Raw genomic sequence first — 17,615 nt, 5'->3', positions numbered from 1 at the left:
TGTCCAAAAATCCTCCATTCCACAAGTCACCTGCCTGCTGCCTGGGATTCTTTATGGAAGTGTTTCGGTTGAAGGTGACTCTCGAGAGCCCACAGCAAGAGGATCTGGAGAGATTGTGATGAGCTGAGCTGGAAGACAGTGGAGGTAGTAAGGATCAAAAGATTCTCTGAGGAATGAGACTTAAGAAGAGAAGTCTTGCCACCTGCTTCCAGGATGAAGTCAGGAAGGGTACTGGACAGTCAATAGGTTCTGAAAGCTTTGGGGAAGAGCCAAGTTCATGTGAAAAGCACTAATAAAAAAGCTGTTCAGCCCTCCTCTTCCTCTATGGGGAATATCATCAGTCACATGGTCATGTCCCACTGTGTCCACTGAGGCTCAAGTGAGCCTGTCTATGGAGCCAGAAACCCCTAAGTCTAAACATCACCCTCAGGGATGACACAGCTCTGACTGCCCTTTCTGCTGCCCTATGACTCATTGGAGCTCCTGAGCCCAAGCAGAGCCATGGAAGTTTATTTTTCCATGTCCTTGAATGGCAGAGCCTCCCTGGCTACTCCCCTGAGCTTCAAGTTTCTATCTAAAATAACCCTAGGGAAAGGCTCCCATCCTCCATGCCTGTCCCATTTTCTCCCCCAGTTCCAGGAAAGTGGGCATGGATAGGCATGAAGGGTCTTTTCTCACTGGCTGTTCTTTGTTTTCTCTGGTCCTGGGGGTGGAGAGTGCATGTTGCCAAAACAGGGTCCTGGAGCTCCTGGGCTGCATGAGGACCGAGAATACTATCTTCAGCTGCCCACAGGTTGGCCCAAGTTGCCTCCTGTGAAGAATGTCTTCCCAGGACGCGAGTACCACTGGCTTTTAACTATAATATCGAATAATTAAGCTTTTCTGTGAGCACAGTTTGCTGCTGATGCAGCTGCCTGGAGCCCTGGCATTTATTGAGCGCAAAGTAATAATTTATTATCTTTTGTATGCTCAAAAGCCATCTTCATTATGAGCCCAAGACGGAGCTGCCACAAGGGCACGCAGGCCTCGCCAGCTGCCTCACTCGAGAACATCTTCCCAGGTCACCCTTGGTGCCCTCAGGTACCAGGATGGGGTGGAGAGAGGTGGAGAGGGGGTTGCTCTCTCATGGAAAATCAGGTGAGGACCCCACTTCCTTGGCAGGCTGTTAATAAGGGAAAGGGTGGCAGGCTTGGCTGGGCGTGGGCAGCACGGAAGGGAGGAGGCCGTGTGCCCACATTGAACAGGGCAGCTCTTCCTCAGAGCGGGCGGTGGCGCGGGAGCCTGTGCTCCCGCCGCTGGGTCTTCTGCGCCTTTGCTTGAGACTTTACGGTAAACGCTCCTCCCGCGCCCCCGCCCCCAGCCCCGCGCGGCGATCCCCGGCGCCGACGCCAGGCGCTGGCCGTGGTGCTGATTCTGTCAGGCGCTGGCGGCGCGGCGGCGGCGGCCCCGCTCCCTCTACCCCGCAGGACCCCGCTGTCCCCCGCGCCTACGCCCCGCCGAGCCCCCCGCTTCCCCGCCGTAGCTCCGACCCGGGGCGCGGCCGCAACCGGCACCATGCGCTCGGTAGCTCTGCTGCTCCTGCCCTCACTGCTGGCGCTCCTGGCTCACGGTAAGGGACCCCGGCGTCCGGCGGCAGGACGGGGGCGGGGGCGGGGGCGGGGTCCCGGGGGTGGGAAGAGAGGACCGTACCGCCGCCCAGCCTCGCGCATCTGGCTGTCCAGCGCAAGCACCGCGCTCTGCCGGCTGCGCTGGCCCCCGCGCCGGCCGAGCCGGGCGGGGCACGGGCTCCAACCGGCGGGAAGCTGCCGCGGCTCCCGCCATTCGCGCCCGGCCAAGACCTCGCCTTTAATCATCTCCCCGGATCTAATGGGATTTCTCTGCTGCAATTCATCACGCCACCCCCTCCCCTCACACACTCACGCGCTCACCCGCGCGCTACCTCGCCACACTCCAGGCGTCTAGCAGCGCCGGGACGCGTGCAGGAAGGGGGAGAGGGCAAGGGGCGGTGAGTCTGGATGGTCTTGCTGGCCGCCCGTGGTCCCGCCTTCCCTACTGCCCGCCAAACTTCGCTAGACTTTGCTGCCCGTACCGGGGCCCCCCGCGTCCTCACTGCGGAGGGACGGAGCCGGATGGCGGCCGGACCCCGGGGTCGGGAAGTCGTTCACCTCCCTCCGCTTCGCGCAGCCACGCCGGAGTCGGAACCTAGAGTACAATTCCAGGGAGAAACTCGGGGGAGCGGGGCCCCCAGATTCGGCTACTTGCTCTGATGGGCCGCAACGGCTGAGGTCCTGGGCTAGGGACTCTGCACCAGAGCCTCCCTCTCCGAAGTCCTTTCCTTGCACTCTCCGCCTTGCCCACTCCCGGAGCTTTTCCTCCCTCCCGGCCCGCGGACCTGCTCACCCCCCGCCCATCCCACGGCCGCAGACTCGTCGCAGGAGAGCAGGCACCTTACCCTGCTGCCTCCGGCCCTCTGCTCGCAGTCGGGTCTCCAACTTAATTGGTCCCGGGTCGAGGGAAGCTTGGCCTGAAGTGAGCAGCAAGGGAGTGTTAGGGAGAGGATGAAGGTTCTATGCCTCTGGGGAAGGAAGGTTTCCAAGTCTTGACGGGACCTGCGCGGCCCTGGCTCAAACAAACATTCACCAAAGCTACAGACCCCCAGGTCTTTCTTCCACCGCAGCCGGTAGTCTGGTGGGCTCGCCTGCACCTTGCTTGGAATTGGGACCTGCTGTCCCTCAAAGTATATGGTTCATAGCTTCTGATGTAGAGTGGGGAGAAGGTGGGAGTTTCTAATCTACTCGTTGGATCTTTTCAGGCCATGTTGGAGGTCAGGGCAGCGGGGCCAGGCCCAGGCTGGGCCTCTGGATGGCAGTTTTCTGCGCTCTGCGTCCCTAGGGACGCAGAAGCTGCTCTCTGAGACTCCCAGTCTTGGATCCGTGTGGGTGGAAGGGAGCCGGGTGTCCTCGCCCCGCCCCCTGGCTGCCCTCCTCTGTTCCTCCCTTGACGCCTGGTCCTCCCTTGGTGCCCAGAACTCAGAACCTAGTGTTCACGTTGTGGGCTGGAGGGTGGGGGAAAGCAAGGAGACCCCCAAAACCCCACCCTGCTGGGGGCAGGAAGAGGAAGGAAGAAGCCTGCATCCTTGCCCAGCCATCTGAGGATGTCCCTGGGCGTCCGGGACTCCCAGGTCTGGCCACATCTTGCTCTGGACACCTCCCCTGGGGCTCAGAGCCTGTGTCTGAAGCCTCTTTTGCAGGTGTGTGGGTCTGAGTGTGAACGTGTGAACCAGGGCCCAGTGTGTCTGGAATAACAGATCCAACCAAGGATGTCTGCCCCTCCGGAGGTCTGGATGTCGGGTGAGGGCTCAGCAGTGAGCCAGTGAGAAGAGTGTGTAAGGCCGCTAGTGTGCAGCGCAGCCTATGCCAGAGAGCTCCCTGCAGGGCTGGAGTGAGACTGCGGGTCTCCAGGAGGATGGATGGCTGGTGTGGCTGAGAGTTGGAGGACCCCCACTGGGCATAAGTGTGCAAGTGTTGGGAGGAATCTGTCCACTGTGGCCAAGAGTCTGGGTGCCCCCAGCCAGGATCCCTCCTTGACCTAGCTGGACCTCTCCAATGCCAATGGGGCCACATGCCCAAGGGGCTAGGAGTTCACCTGCTGGGCAAGACCTTTATTTTCACTCCCCAAGGGAGAAAAGGAAGCAGCCATGCAGTGCCAGGCATGAGGAGAGGGGACCTGGACCAGAGCAAGCCCTGGCAGGCCCCTCCATCTCTGTGGAGATTCCAGGTCCTAGTGGCTGGGGGACTGAGTTGTCTCATTGAGAGGCAGAGCATTTGGTCATCTCGGGGCTCCTGGGAGCTCCAGCCATGAGAAGGCAGGCCTCGAGCAGTAAAGACCTGGAGTTAGGGTTAGGTGGTACAGCGCAAGGCCTGTGGCCTCAAGATTGCCCCCAGCCCAGAGTTTTGCTCATGCATAAGTTGAGGGACACAGCTCTGGGCAGCCCATGAGATGCCCTGGGACCCGCCCAGAAGTGGCACAAGGGCCCCTGATGTCGGAGGCCTCAGAAGTGGGGTGGGGGGAGGCAGGATAAGATCACCCTGGGCCTGGCTCAACCCCTCTCTGGATCCCACCCCGCAGTTGTACGGTGGGGGGAGGGTGCGGTAATATCGGTCTCTGGTTTGAGGGCCACTGTGGGCCACCGTGATCCTCCTGACCAGAGGATGGTACCCCAGGGATCCTGCCACATGGAGGAAAGCCGTTCTCTGGGAGGGGTGGTGTGTGCCTGGGCCTGCTGTGTCAGTTTAATGATTTTTAATGAGCAATTACCTTTAGTCATTCTCCTAATTTCTGAATATCAATAAAGTTAATTAAACTCTGCGTGTGTGAATGTGGCCTGGGGAGATTGTGAAGGTGGAAGTGGTACAGACTGGGGTGGGGTAGGGTCTCTCCTGGGACAGAGGCTGCCTTGCTGGCCCTGTGACCTTGGACCCAATGCTTCCAGTCTCTAAACTCGGAGGAGAGTGTGTGGCAGAAAGAGGGAGGGAGGGAGGGGACCACAAACAGGGACTGCTCTCTCTGTCAGGAACCAAGGGATGGTGTCTGGGAGGCACGGCTTGAAGGAGGAAGGCGAGAAAGAGGAGGGCTTGGCCTCAGGAATCCCAGTGCGGAAAGGGTTAACAAACCAGGGCTGCTTTAACCTAAAATGGTAATTGCGGTTTCCTGTAGACTCGATGGGAGATGTGGAATTCTAACAGTACATTTCAAAATCTGGGGGCTGCAGCCTAGGCCCAAGCCAGGTCTTGCTCTTTGCCCCAAGTCTGGCACTTTGGGGTCAGGAAGTGGCTGCTGGGGATAAGGCCCCATGGGATGCAGTCACATGTCACTCAGAGCCCCAGAGGTAGCCATGGTACACAAGAGGCTTGCCTAGGCTTCTGAGGAGACTAGAGGACCCAGAGACTAGAAGGGAAGTCTGGGCTGGCTTCTTGCCCCTCCTGGGTCTAGGCTCATCAGGCTTGGCAGGCCTTGGCCGCTCTCCCAGCCTCCTCAGCAGGGTGGCAGCTTAAAATGCCTTGGGGACAATAATGGGGAGTGAGGCGACACAGGGGCTGGGCTTAATTAGAAACTGGGCTTAATTAGAGCTTTCATGCCCCTCCCACCTTGGCTGCCTGAATCCTGGGAGGAATTCTGAATGTCGGCTTCCTTACCCCCTCCCTCCACCCAGACGTAGATGTCCAAGTCCTCCAGCGTGCCCCCTCCCTCCTTGTCCCCATCCCTCCTAGTCCATTTGGTCTGCATGTGCTGGATGATCTCCGCTCAGGGATGTTACGCCCCCACCTGGGCAGAAGTTTCAGAGCTGGGGACCCCACCCCCCCAAACAAGAAAGATGGGAAAGAAGGGATTACTTTAGTGAAGGAACTCTCAGCCCTGATGGTGAAGAGCACAGGCCCCCTGGGTGGCCCAAGGCGCACCTCTGCCCTCTCTGAGTCTCCACTGTCTGGAGCGCTCAACGTACATTTGCACCACCTGATGGTTGCCAAGCCTAGGAGCACATCAGGGCCTCCAAGGGCTTGTCAAGTCATGCAGATTTCTGGGCCCCCAGCTTCCTGGCCTGCTCTGAGGGAGAAAGAGCCAGGATCTAGAAGTAAGAGTCTGGGGAATGGGGGAAACAATGTTGCTAGCCATGGTCAGCAGCTGGGAGGTGTGGGAAAGACAGAGGGGGTCTTCAAGTCCCCTTCCAGACTAATTCCAGCAGGAAGCACCAGGTCTAGGAAGCCCACTCACCCAGCTAGGCCAATCAATCCCCCAAACCATCCATATTCTCAACAGCTTCTGGGCTCTTTCCATTCTTTCTGCATGAAATTCTTTTCCCCTCTTGGGCCACTCTCACTCTATCTCATGCTTTGGGTTTTGCCTTGGTTGGCACTTCCTGCAATTCTTCAGCAGTATTTTTGGTTCTTCAGGGGAAATCTCATCCGACTGGACCTCTGGCCTGGGTCAGGGGTCTCTCGGCCTCCCACCAGCCCCCACTTTCCCTCATCAGGGTACCCATCTTGTTAGGTCTCAAGTGCCCAGCTGCTTGCTGTTTCTCTCCAAGGAGCAAGACTGAGCTCAGAAAGGATGCAACCAAGTCTGATTTGCTCAGCCCCTCTCTTGGGGCAGTTCCAAGAAGTCCTATTTGGATCAGGTTCAGGGTCAGTAAGGAGAGGTGGGGGCAGAGCAGCGGAGCCTGTGCCTTGAGGCTGCGTTTGCCTAGCAAGCACACTATTTTTACATAGATTGTATGTTAGGATTTTTTTTCCTTTTCCTAACAGTTGGCCAATTATCCCCACTATAAATTATAGCCTTGACTTAGTTTTTTCGTTCCACAAATTATGCTGTCACATCGTCAGCCTGAGGTGGCTTGGGGGTGGGATGCTGATGGCCATTCTGAGAAAGCTCAAGCCTGTCTCCAGCCACCCCTGCTTGTGTCCCCTGTGGCACAGAGCCTGGCATATGACAGACATTAAATACATGTTGAATAACTTCATGAGAGTTGCTCGGGCAGACAGCAGTGGAGGTAAGCCCAGAGCCCGGTCTTCTTGATTCCCTCCCACAGCACCTGCCTACCACCTCTGCCAGCTGAGAGAGGTGCCCTGTATGAAATTAAGGACTAATGAAAGGGAGGGGCAACCCCATGTCGTCGGACTTCTCACCATATCTCCCCGTCCATCTCAGCTTCAGACATCCTCACAAAGCTCAGAGGGGCCAGCATGAAACCTTGGGAGCAGCTCTCAGCCTAGCATGTCCTTGAATGGGAAAGTGGGGGCCCGGGGGTCATCTAGTAATTCATGTCCACAGAGCTTTCAGAGTCTAGGTGCCTAGCCTGCCCCAGCTTCCCTCCACCTCTCCTGAGAGAACAGTCCCTAGAGTACCTGTATCCATACTTCTCTCATTCATGCCACAGCCAGGTACTGAAGCATGAGGCTTGGCCCAGAACCCTCATACGAGCCTCTCACGTGCTCTTCTAGTTATTTATTTATTTAACAGAGAGAGAAAGATCACAAGTAGGTAGAGCAGCAGGCAGAGAGAGGGGGAAGCAGGCTCCCGGCTGAGCAGAGAGCCCGATGCAGGGCTCCATCCCAGGACCCTGGGATCATGACCTGAGCCAAAGGCAGAGGCTTAACCCACTGAGCCACCCAGGTACCCCTCACATGCTCTTTCTATTTAATACAAGAGATTAGTTATCCCCACTTTTCAGATGGGAAGACTGAGTTTCAGAGAGATTAAGTCACTGAACTTGGGCTTCACTGCCATTAAGTAGGCTACTCCAAAGTGCCTCCCTGTTTTGCAAAACCTGGCTACAGACAGCACTGTGTCCAGTGCTGCCCAGATGGAGGCAAAGCTTTAGTACAAGCTCATGGGAACCCAGGCGACTATCACTCATTCTCATCACCATGATGACAGCAATACTAGCAAACATTTATTAGGTACCAGCTATGTGCCAGGCACCATACTAACTAAGCGCTTTCCATGCCTTAGCTCGTATAGTTATCATCCCAACTCTAGATAGAAGTTACTACCTGCATTCCATAGACCAAGTTCAAGCCCATGTGGTTGCACAGAACTGTAAATATCACCTAACTTTCTTCTTGCACATTTCTGATGATGGCAGTGGCTTAGCTTCCTGTCTACTCTCTTCCTTGCTGCTGTAGACTAGGGATATTTTATCTTGCTCAGTTCTTAGTGGCAATGAATCAAACATCCCTTCAGACACTTGGAGCCCAGAGCAGAGGCTAGGAGTCAAGTGAATCTTGGTCTTGGGGACCTTGGTGAATGAGAGGACCAGTTAATCCTGTCTTGGCCTCCAGGCTGCCCCAGCCTAACCCCTCAGCCCCATTGCTGAGGCCCACCCCTCCCCCACCTTCCCCCCAACCGGGCAGGAAAGCCCAAACTTGCCTGAAGCTCAACTCAGCTCCTAGACAGGGCCGGGTGCCAAGCCTGCCCCAGCTTCCCTCCACCTGCCTACCTGCCACCCAGCTGCCAGCCCAGGGAGGGCTTTGGGGAGATCGATGCTGCAGCCGCCGGCAGTGTTGTTGGCCATTGATTGTTGAGATTTCTCGGCGGGCTCTGGAGCAAACAAATCTGCCGCTTCTCCAACAACAACCTGGGTCTCCAGCTTCAGTCTGCAGTCTTGCCGGCAGGCAGGCTGGCAAGAGGGGTGGGGGGAGGGCCGGGGGAGGTCCTGGCTAGTCCCAGCAGGGACAAGGGACTTTGCCAAGAGATGAGAAGAAACTGAGTGGTGATGGGAGGGGAGGGCCATGGAGAGACTGATTGAAGTGCTAGGGTAAACCCCAGACCCCACTCGTGTCTTGTTTGGGCCAACCTCTACAATTTTGCTTAGCCATTTTTCCATTCCTGAAATGCTATCCTGTGTCCCTCTGCTTATTTCTGTTCTCCCACACCCTCTTTTCCTGATCATCCAGCCCAGAGGGCTCTCTGTCCTCTAAAAGCTAAATACCTCCCATTAGGAACGTAGCCTGACAATCCTTCATCCACCCATCCATTCTCCATTCAACAGCCTTCTATCCAGCCCCATCAGGTGTTTGATAAGTAGGAATACAACATGATCAACGCCCTAAAGGAACCCAGTTTAGAGGGGGAGCTGCCTTCTTAATGATAAACTCAGCTGTCACTGCCTTCTCAGTTAGACCTGGACCCTCTGATTTTAATGAAATGAGATACAAATGAGATGCCAAACAGCACCTGTGTGATCCAACCCCTGGCCTTCGGAAGCACAGGAGATTCCTAGCCAGGGACTGCTCTGGGTCAGTTTCTTGTCTGAGGCTAGAGGGCTCACCTTTTAGGTCTTTGAAGGTCCAGTAAGCCTCTGGGACCCTTAGGGCAGGCCATTGTGGTGCCCTTCATCACAACTCTTCCCATCTTTGCTGGGACTAGGTGTCCCCTAACCCCCAAAAAGAGCAGTTGCAGGGCCCCTCCTGGCAACAAGTCATGTCCATGCTGCAGAATGCAAGCAGTGGGTCTCTCCCTTCCTCCTCCAACCCTCCCACATCCCCTGCCGTCTCCAGGATCCCAGTCAGAATCCTGACATCAACCTCAGCATCTTCCTTGGTCCCCCAATCCTTCCCTCCCCACGGGATCCTCCCTCTACCCTCAGGACCCTCCTTTCAGCTGGTCATTGGGCTGGAAGGACAGAACTGGAGAGCCCCTATGAAAAGTGCCTGAACCACTGAGCACCCCCTCCACACAGATGCTCATTTGCATGCTGTTTTAGCCCCCCCCCCTTTGCATGCTTGCTCCCTATTAAAGGCACAGAAGCAGACCCTGCCTCTCCCCACTCCTAGACCAGATCCCTCCACCCCACCCCCCATTGCTTCTCCCTCCCTCGCAGCACAGCAGCTGAGCACCAGCTCCTTTGTCCCCCAAGCAGCCACCTGCTGAGTGTCTGGCCTGGGTCCCATCAGCCAGCAGGTGCCTAGGGAGTCCCAGAGCCTGGGAGGGGGGCTATCGGGGCAGTGTGGAGAGCCAACTTCTGCCTCAGGGAGGAGGGGACATCCTCTAAGGAATAGCAGAAGAGTGCTCGTCAGCGAACCAGGACCCCCCAGGACTTAAACCCAGTTCTGGCTCTTGCTGGCTGGGTGAGCTTGCGCAATTCACGTCACTTTCCTTTGCCTCCATTTCCTTGGGGGTTCATGGCACCTGTCCCACCTTTCACTGAACATCACGGAGATCAAAGGAAATCAGAGCCAGTGGTGTTGGAAGAAAACCAAAAACCCCACTTGGGGCGGTGTCCTCCGGGATCCGGAGCTGTCCAGCACCAAGAAGGGCTGATTTTCAGATTGTCAGTGGAAGAGCCCAGTGACAGACTGTTAAGGCAGGAATGCGGAGGGAGCACCAGCTGGTCCAGGTCTGACCGGGAAGGTGAGACTAGCAGTACGGAGGGAGGAAGGTTGGATTCAGGGTGCTTCTAAGGGCCTTCGACCCTCACTTGCTGCTCTGATGGACACTGTCTTAGACATCATTTGCATCTAGCAAGGGGATGTGTTCGTGAATTGAAACATCTGGTCCAGCAGCTGGCAGGCCCCCTCCTGTCATGAGGCCCTATTTTCTGGCTGGTTAGAGGAAATGGGGGAAAGAGAGTCGCCTTCTTTTGAGGACAGAAGAGCCTCTGGCATCTCCAGGCAAAGGTGTAAAGGTGGGATGAAACAACGCATGCCTGAGAGAGGTCATTTATTTATTTATTTATTTATCTAGCCTCTGCTTCTTCCTCTTCCCTCATTGTCCATTCACTTCTTGCCCATCCCCTGGTAGATCTCTAGTCCTGCCCTGCTGGGTCCTTACCAGCCAGGCCAGGAAGACACCTGCTGCTTAAGTTGAGGTGGTATTCCTGAGACTCAAACCACCTGCGTGGTAGGTACCCTGAGTCTGGTCGCTGTTGCAGCCGTGTCACTGACACTGCCCACTGGCCTTTCCCAACCCTGGGCTTCAAGCAGATGAGACTGGAGAGATCAGAGAAGGAAGACTTAGCCCTCTCAACTCGAAGCGACCACACACCCAATCTGGCAGAGCCCTTGAAGGTCAAAACAAGGTTGAGACAGGAGAGAAGGCTGAAGGGTTGGGGGCAGCAGAGCTGCGTCTCTCTGGTATTCCTGAGGGTCTTGGGAAGAAAAAGCCCCAGATGTGCAAAGAGCTGCATCTGTGTGCCTCTCTGCCTGGCTTGTTCTTCTTTCCCTGGGTGTCCGTGTCCGTGTGTCCCTGCATATGCTTCTATCCCTGCACCGTAGGGCTGTGGTCCTGGTGGAGGCACAAGAGGCCCCAATTGAGGCTGGTGTGTTTCCCTCCCTGCAGCCCCCTCCATTCTTTTCCTCCCCAACCTTGGGCTCCACTGACCCCTCAAGGAGACTTGTAACTGGCGCTGCTGCTGCTATTTTTAGTAGCTCTGCACCCCTCCCCTCCCCCACTCAGCTTGCTGGGGAAGTGGGGAGGATGAGCAGAGCCTGGGGACCCTCACAGTCTGGAATGCTGGGTAGGTAAGGCCCTCTCCCCTCAGTCCTACAAGTCTATGGAGGCAAGGAGAGCCTGGGCTTGTCCGTACGTTCAGGGCCCATACCCTGGGGCAGATTAGGCTCCATCCCATCTGCTTGGGGCTGGGAGAAGGTCCCAGGCTGTTCTCTCCCTCCCTTCTCCCCAGGCTCCTAAGAGTAGAGCCCAGGTCTTCAGTGACTCTTCCCTAAGCTCTTTGGAAGTAAGGCCAGAACTCCTAGGTCTTCGCCCATAGAAGCTGAAGTCAGAGGGGGGCTCAAAGTGTCGGGAACTTCAGTGTAGGGGGCTAACCTGGACTAGGTGACCTCCCCCCAAGACCCCCATCCCCGATTTCTGGTGCTGCCCTGGCACTTCCCAAAGTGATTTCAGCCCCAGACTCTTGGTGTTCCTGGGTCCCACCCCACCACTGCCTCATCTGCTCTGGAAACTGGCACCAGCTGAAAGGGGCTAGGATACAGCAGTCCAAAGGGCATGAACTAGAGGACGGAGCGGGGAGGCAGCCCCAGCTGGCTTCCTTGGAGTGGGTGCCTGCCCTTTGGGCTCTGAAATGCCCTTTCTTTCTGAGGGCCTTTGTTCCTCTGTCTCTCTTCTGCCTGTCTCTTGAGCTTAGCAGGGCAGGGATAGCCCCAGGTCAGCTTCTGGGGCCCACTAGAGCACTTCCCACCTCTGTCAAGTTCTCTAACTATGGGATGGGGCAAATTAATCAAGCAGTGTGGGTGAATAGGCCAGCAGATCCTGGCACACCATAGATGCTCAAAAATATTCAATCCCTCCCGGGGTTCTTTTCTCACACCTCCATCCCCCACCTCCCAGCTTGTCTTCCCCCAATGCACACATATATATATATATATACATATATATATGTATATATATATACATATATATATGTATGTATATATACGTATATACATATATATACATATATACATATATATACATATATATATACATATATATACATATATATATGTATATATATGTGCATTGTATATATATATATACATATATATATACATATATATGTATATATATATTCATACATAACACAAACACATAATTGCTTGCACATGTGTATGCACATACACACAGCCTAGCCTTCCAAGTTCTCAACAAATACTGACCAACATAGAGAGGTGAGGATCCTGAGCTCCACTGCCATACAGAAGGCAAGTGGTAAGTCAAAAGAGCACAGTGTCCCATGCTGTCAGCCCTCTCCCAACCCCGCACATATACTCCTGCCCAAGTGGTTCCATCAGCTCCTGAGCATGGGAACTCCCATTAGGAACTTAGCCTGACAATCCTTCATCCACCCATCCATTCTCCTTCCAACAGCCTTCTATCCAACCCCAGCGAAGGCGGGGCTGAGTCTCCACCCAACCTATCCAAAGACTCTAAAACACCAGAGTCCAAGTACTCTATAAAAAAAGAGACGGGGAGCGCCTGGGTGACTAAGTCATTAAGCGTCTGGCTTCTGCTCAGGTCATGATCCCAGGGTCCTGGGATCGAGCCCCACATTGGGCTCCCTGCTCAGCGGGGAGTCTGCTTCTCCTTCTTCCACTCCCCCTGCTTGTGTTCCCTCTCTCTCCATCTCTCTCTCTGTGTCAAATAAATAAATAAATAAAATCTTTTTTAAAAAGAAAAAAAAAATGGACAGGTCCAGAGAAGGCAAGACAAGCTCAAGGTCACACAGCTTGTCAGTAGAGAGAGCCACCTTCATGCTGGAGTCAGAGTTCTGACAAGACCTCACCAGGCTCCTCAGCTTCACAGCTAAGAACAGACACTCAAGTGACTTCTTGGGCAGAGAGTGGCCAGAAGCATACAGCAGCATTAAGGACCAGGACAGCCCAGAGGTCTGGGTTCAGCTCCCTTCCATCCCTAGCCAACTCTCCCAGGCCATCTCCTCTCAGAGGCGGCTCACAAAAGCAGCCACAGGGCCAAAATCACAAGGTCCGGGACATAACTTTGGCCTCTGTGCACAAAACAAGCCTCAAAATCTTCGGGCTACCGCGCTGTTCATTCACTCCATGTCAAACACAGGCCCTGAGAGCAACCTCAGTGGTGTTGGCTGTTGAACTTCAGGGAAAGGGCAGCAGCCCAGAGATGCTGGTCTGGAACTCAGGAAGGTACCCACTCTGAGGCCCTGACACCCTGTGGCCAGGTCTCGCTGGGCTGGGCGGCTGGGAGGAACTGTCCATGGTAGGTACATAGAGGGAAGCGGGCAAAAGAAGGAGGGGATAGCTGTTCCTCCTGAGATCAACTCCTGTTCCCCAACTTCACCAGTGGACTGGGCCGAGCTGGCCCCAGCACAGGCTCCATGGAGAATGCAGCTCCTGCCTTCACAGCCTTCCTCGGCCCAGCTAACATTCCCAAGGTTTTTCATTCAGAGAAATACCTCCCTGCTGCTAACAGCCTGGTGACTGGAGCATTAGAGCTGGGAGAGGGATGACCTGAGTATCCAGCTCAGGGCCAAGTCCCTCCCTTACCCTGGCCACACTATGTGACATAATCGGGGTGGAGTATGGCAGATTAATGAGTTAACAGGCTGGTGAGGGAGGTGAGGCCACTGGGACTCCAGCAGCTTCCCCCACTCCTCTGGTCTCCCCCAGGGGTGGAGGTCAATTCTATTACCTCTACTCCAGGGCCACCCCCATCCTTTCCCTCTAGGGCCACCCCCATCCTTTCCCCAAGTTCAGTGCCACTTTCCCAGCCCCAAGGAACTGAGGGTGGGCAGGGCTAGGACCCCTGGGTCCCCAGGACCAGCAGGCAGGCAGGAGAGGGGAGTGCAGGGCCACAGGGGAAGGTGGAGCACGCAGCAGGTGACACTGTTCCAGAGGCCTCATTAATCACCTCTCCAGCCCCCAGCTCTGCAGTGGCAAGACCATATTAGATTTTAAATTGGAAAGCAGAGAACATGGCAGTTAGCTGGGAGTTCCCTCTACCCTGGGCCCCTGGTCATAGCCTTAAGGGAGAAAGGGTGCAGTGGGAAGAAGGGAAGAGAGCTGCCCCCCTGCAGTCCAGAGTCCTGTCTCCCCATACCCCCGCACAACTGACCCCTACCCAGCCCACGTACCCAGACCCTTGAGTTGTCCAGGCCACATGGTCCTGGAAAGAGTCAGGTTAGGGCCCAAGAAAAGGGCAGAGTAAAAAGGAGGGAGCACAGTGGCCATCTTGGGGAAAAGTGCATCCTTTCTGGGAGCTAGTGCCTTTTTGAGCTTGAGGACTGTAGGAAGCCAGCCATGTTCCAGGGTGTGCCATCCATGGGCAGGGACAAATAGTAATGACTTACAGCCCATGCATGTGTTTGGATCTGCATACACACACTCACATATACCCCTAGATCCGCACACTCATACACGCATACACAAGCAGCAACCCAGTGTGGTAGAAATTTCAAGCCCAGACAGGGGAACAGGCAGACCCAGTTCAAACCCCTCATTCGCCAGTTTCTTCCACTATGAACTGGGATGATTTACTTTGCTTCTTAGCCTTGGTTCTTTCATATGTAAAGCGGAAAATATTGATTCCAAGCATGAAAGGCTGATGCTCCAGCGGGAGAAGACAGCTCTCTCGAAGGTCCTCGCCTGCCCATAGAGGGTGCTCCGTAACTGTGAGGCCATGGCCTCAAGGTCAGCCAGCTGCTCTGGGGCTGCCCTGGGAGCCCTGTGGAGGGACAGGCCAGGCTCCCTACCCGCTGTGCTAATGACTGGGCAGGGAGTTGCAGCAAGCCAACAAAGCACAAGAGGACATTGTCACTGGACATTCACACACCCTGGTCCCATCCTGGACTGTATCCCAAGAGACCAAGGCTTCCTGGCTTTTGGCCACCCACAAAGCCCTCCCAAACTGGTTCTATCTGTATTTCCAAAATTGCCCATCAAACACCCCACTCCTCAGAACACCAGTGCTCAGCCAAGGTTGGGAAGCCAACAACACTCATCCTCCCCAAAGGGTGAGTGATGATAAGCCCAGCTCTCATAAGACCTTTTGGAAAATCTGAAGAAGCTCCAGGGCTCCTTGTCATTTCTCCCTGCCAACCTCAGTCCCCAGTTTTCTAAGCTTAAAGGAGGAGAGCAGAGACTGCCATGCCATTTTTAACTCTTCTCCAGAACCCCAGCTCTAGACTCTTCCCTTCTGAGAGGTGGTGAAAACTATGGGAGGTAAGGTTAGGTTTGAGCTACTTTCCGTTATGATAGCAATAACCACATGTGGCTATTTCAATGTAAGTTCGGTTACATGAAATACAATTTAAAATTCAGTCTCTCGGTCTCCCAAACCACATTTCAAGGGCCCAAATCACCATGTGTAGCTACTGGCTACCATATTGGACACGCAGATATAAAATGTTTCCCCTCATCACAAAAAGTTCTGTTAGATAGCACTGCCCCAGGGCTGGATCACCCCTGTGTTTGAATCTGATATATTCAAATTAGTCATCTTGCGAACTATGCTCCCTGAGTCCCAGTTTCTCCATCTGTAAAATGGAATAATGAAAGTTCATAACTCACAGAGTTATTGTGGGAATTGAACAAGTTAATGCTGGTAAAGCCCTTCGAATGGTGCTGGGCATATGACAAATTTTCAATCAACAGTAACATTCCATATTTTTTTGAAAGATTTTATTTATTTATTTCACAGAAAGAGAGAGATCACAAGTAGCCAGAGAGGCAGGCAGAGACGGGGGTGAAGCAGGCTCCATGCTGAGCAGAGAGCCCGATGCAGGGCTTGATCCCAGGACCCTGGGATCATGACCTGACCTGAAGGCAGAGGCTTTAAAGCCACTGAACCACCCAGGCACCCCAACATTCCATATTTTTATTCACAAAGTCCTCTTTAGCTCAGTGGATCTTGGGAGGTGAGATCTGCCAGGGTCCTCGGATACTTCTCCCATTTTACCAGTGGGGAGATGGAGACTCGGGTTTGGGAAGCGATTTGTGCAGGGGACCCCAGCCTGTTAGGGACTGGACCAGGACCAGGTGGGCTGACTCCTGGCTGGTGGTCTCTACTTACCCCCACACCTGCTCTCTCCATCTAGCAAGAAGACCCCAACCTTGAGATGCCAAAGCCCAGGGTTATCCACCACCCCAACCCACGATGCTGGGAGACAAATCTACCCCTGGCAGCTTAGGAAGTAGTGAGCTCTCTGTCCCCAGAGGTATGCCCAGAGATGGTACACAGCCCCAGAAGTTTTAGAGAGTTTATTCTTCAGAGCGGTTGGGCAAGATGCTCCCTGAGCCCCAACATCCTGACCCCCAGCCCTGCTCCAAGTTTTCTGCGTCACCTGGGAAAGCCCTTTGGACTCAGGTTCCTCTTGTATTAATGAGGGAGGGATGAGATGTTCACAGAGGCTCCGTGGGCTCAGATTCTGGGGATCAGTGTCTTCCCTGCCTGGGGCCTGGCCAAGAAGGGGTGCCTCTATTCATATCTGCACTCCAGATTTTACTGGACTGCCAGGGGTTGACCAAGAGAGGGTAGTAGAAGGGTGTGATGAGAAGGTGAACGGTGGCAGAGAAGAAGAGGGTGGTCTGAGACTGGGCGGCCCACTAGCTTGTGTCAGCAGACACTCTTCCTCAATTGCCAGTTGGGGCTGTGCTGGGGAACTGCCAAGGGATGGCTGCCCATCTTTTCCCTGTAGGACCCGCCCCTGCCCGCCTCTGCCCTCCCCTGCCCACCCCTGCTGGACAAAGGCCAGGCACTTTGGGGAGAAGGGAGCCTTCCAAGTATGCAGACAGGCAGAATCCTTGAGCCCACCCTTCACTGTGCCAAGCACCAGGGGTCAGCATTTGTGGGCAGAGATGTGGGAAGAGAGAGGCCTTGTGCTGGACCCTTGCTCACAGACCCAATCAGTACATGTGCGGAGCATCCCCCGCCAGGAAGTCCCCCCCACCCAGGAGGTCAGAGGTGGGAGCTATTGTGACCTATTTGGCCAGCACCGATGGCTCCCCAGAAGGGGGATAGGAGCTGGGCCTAGTAGGATGGGGAGGGTTTGAAGAGACAAAGGAAGAGTGAGCAAATGGGGCAGAAGGAAGAAGGCATCTGTTCTAGCTGAGAAGGTCCCTTTGAGTGTATCTCTGTGTCCGCTCTAACCACTGTCCCCATGGGAAACCATGGGGACTTCCTTCCCCATCGCCCCAAACTGTGGGGCTCCCATGACAAGTGCCCTAAGATAGTGGGGCCAGGCTACTAGAAAGACAGTCCGGAGGCCCCAGGGAGAGAGTGGACAGAGATGAGCTATGGAGCTGTCCAGCTCGGAGTTCCAGTCATTAGACGCAAGACCTTAGATGTGTTACTTAACCTCTCTGGACTTGGGAGTCTTTATCTCTGGGGATAATGATACAAACCTCCTTAGAGGAAGGGGAGGAGGAGCGTGGCACGTGAAGGTACTGGGTCAACACTGAGTCCTGACAGCTATCCGGCTCCAGATGAGGCCGAATGTGTCCATTCAGGCTCTGCCATGTCTTCTGGGTGACCTTGGAGAACCACACTCCCGCTCTGGGCCTCAGTTTCCCCATTTTTCACATGGGGTTTATATCGCCTTTCCTGTTAATACAAGTAATCAGACAGCAGCAAACCGACCTCAGATGTGG

The 17,615-nt window shown here is 54.8% G+C and overlaps 1 protein-coding gene across 4 annotated transcripts in view; it reads left to right on the top strand.

Annotated features, from left to right (window-relative positions):
- Window positions 1–1,393: 1,393 nt before the first annotated feature.
- Window positions 1,394–17,615, top strand: part of SEZ6 (seizure related 6 homolog) — a 45,022-nt gene continuing 28,800 nt past the window's right edge. For 2 of the 4 annotated variants that reach the window (XM_045070232.1, XM_045070230.1), the window contains exon 1: window positions 1,394–1,609. In XM_045070232.1, the coding sequence (XP_044926167.1) occupies window positions 1,555–1,609 (55 nt within the window). In that variant the 5' untranslated portion in view covers window positions 1,394–1,554. The remainder of the gene's footprint in view (window positions 1,610–17,615) is intronic. The other 2 variants (XM_045070233.1, XM_045070231.1) reach the window with 1 other exon arrangement.

This window comes from Mustela putorius, unplaced genomic scaffold, assembly GCF_011764305.1.
Source record: "Mustela putorius furo isolate JIRA1106 unplaced genomic scaffold, ASM1176430v1.1 tig00003962_pilon_pilon_pilon, whole genome shotgun sequence".
Lineage (NCBI taxonomy): Eukaryota > Metazoa > Chordata > Mammalia > Carnivora > Mustelidae > Mustela > Mustela putorius.
This window is presented reverse-complemented; position numbering and strand designations above follow the sequence as displayed.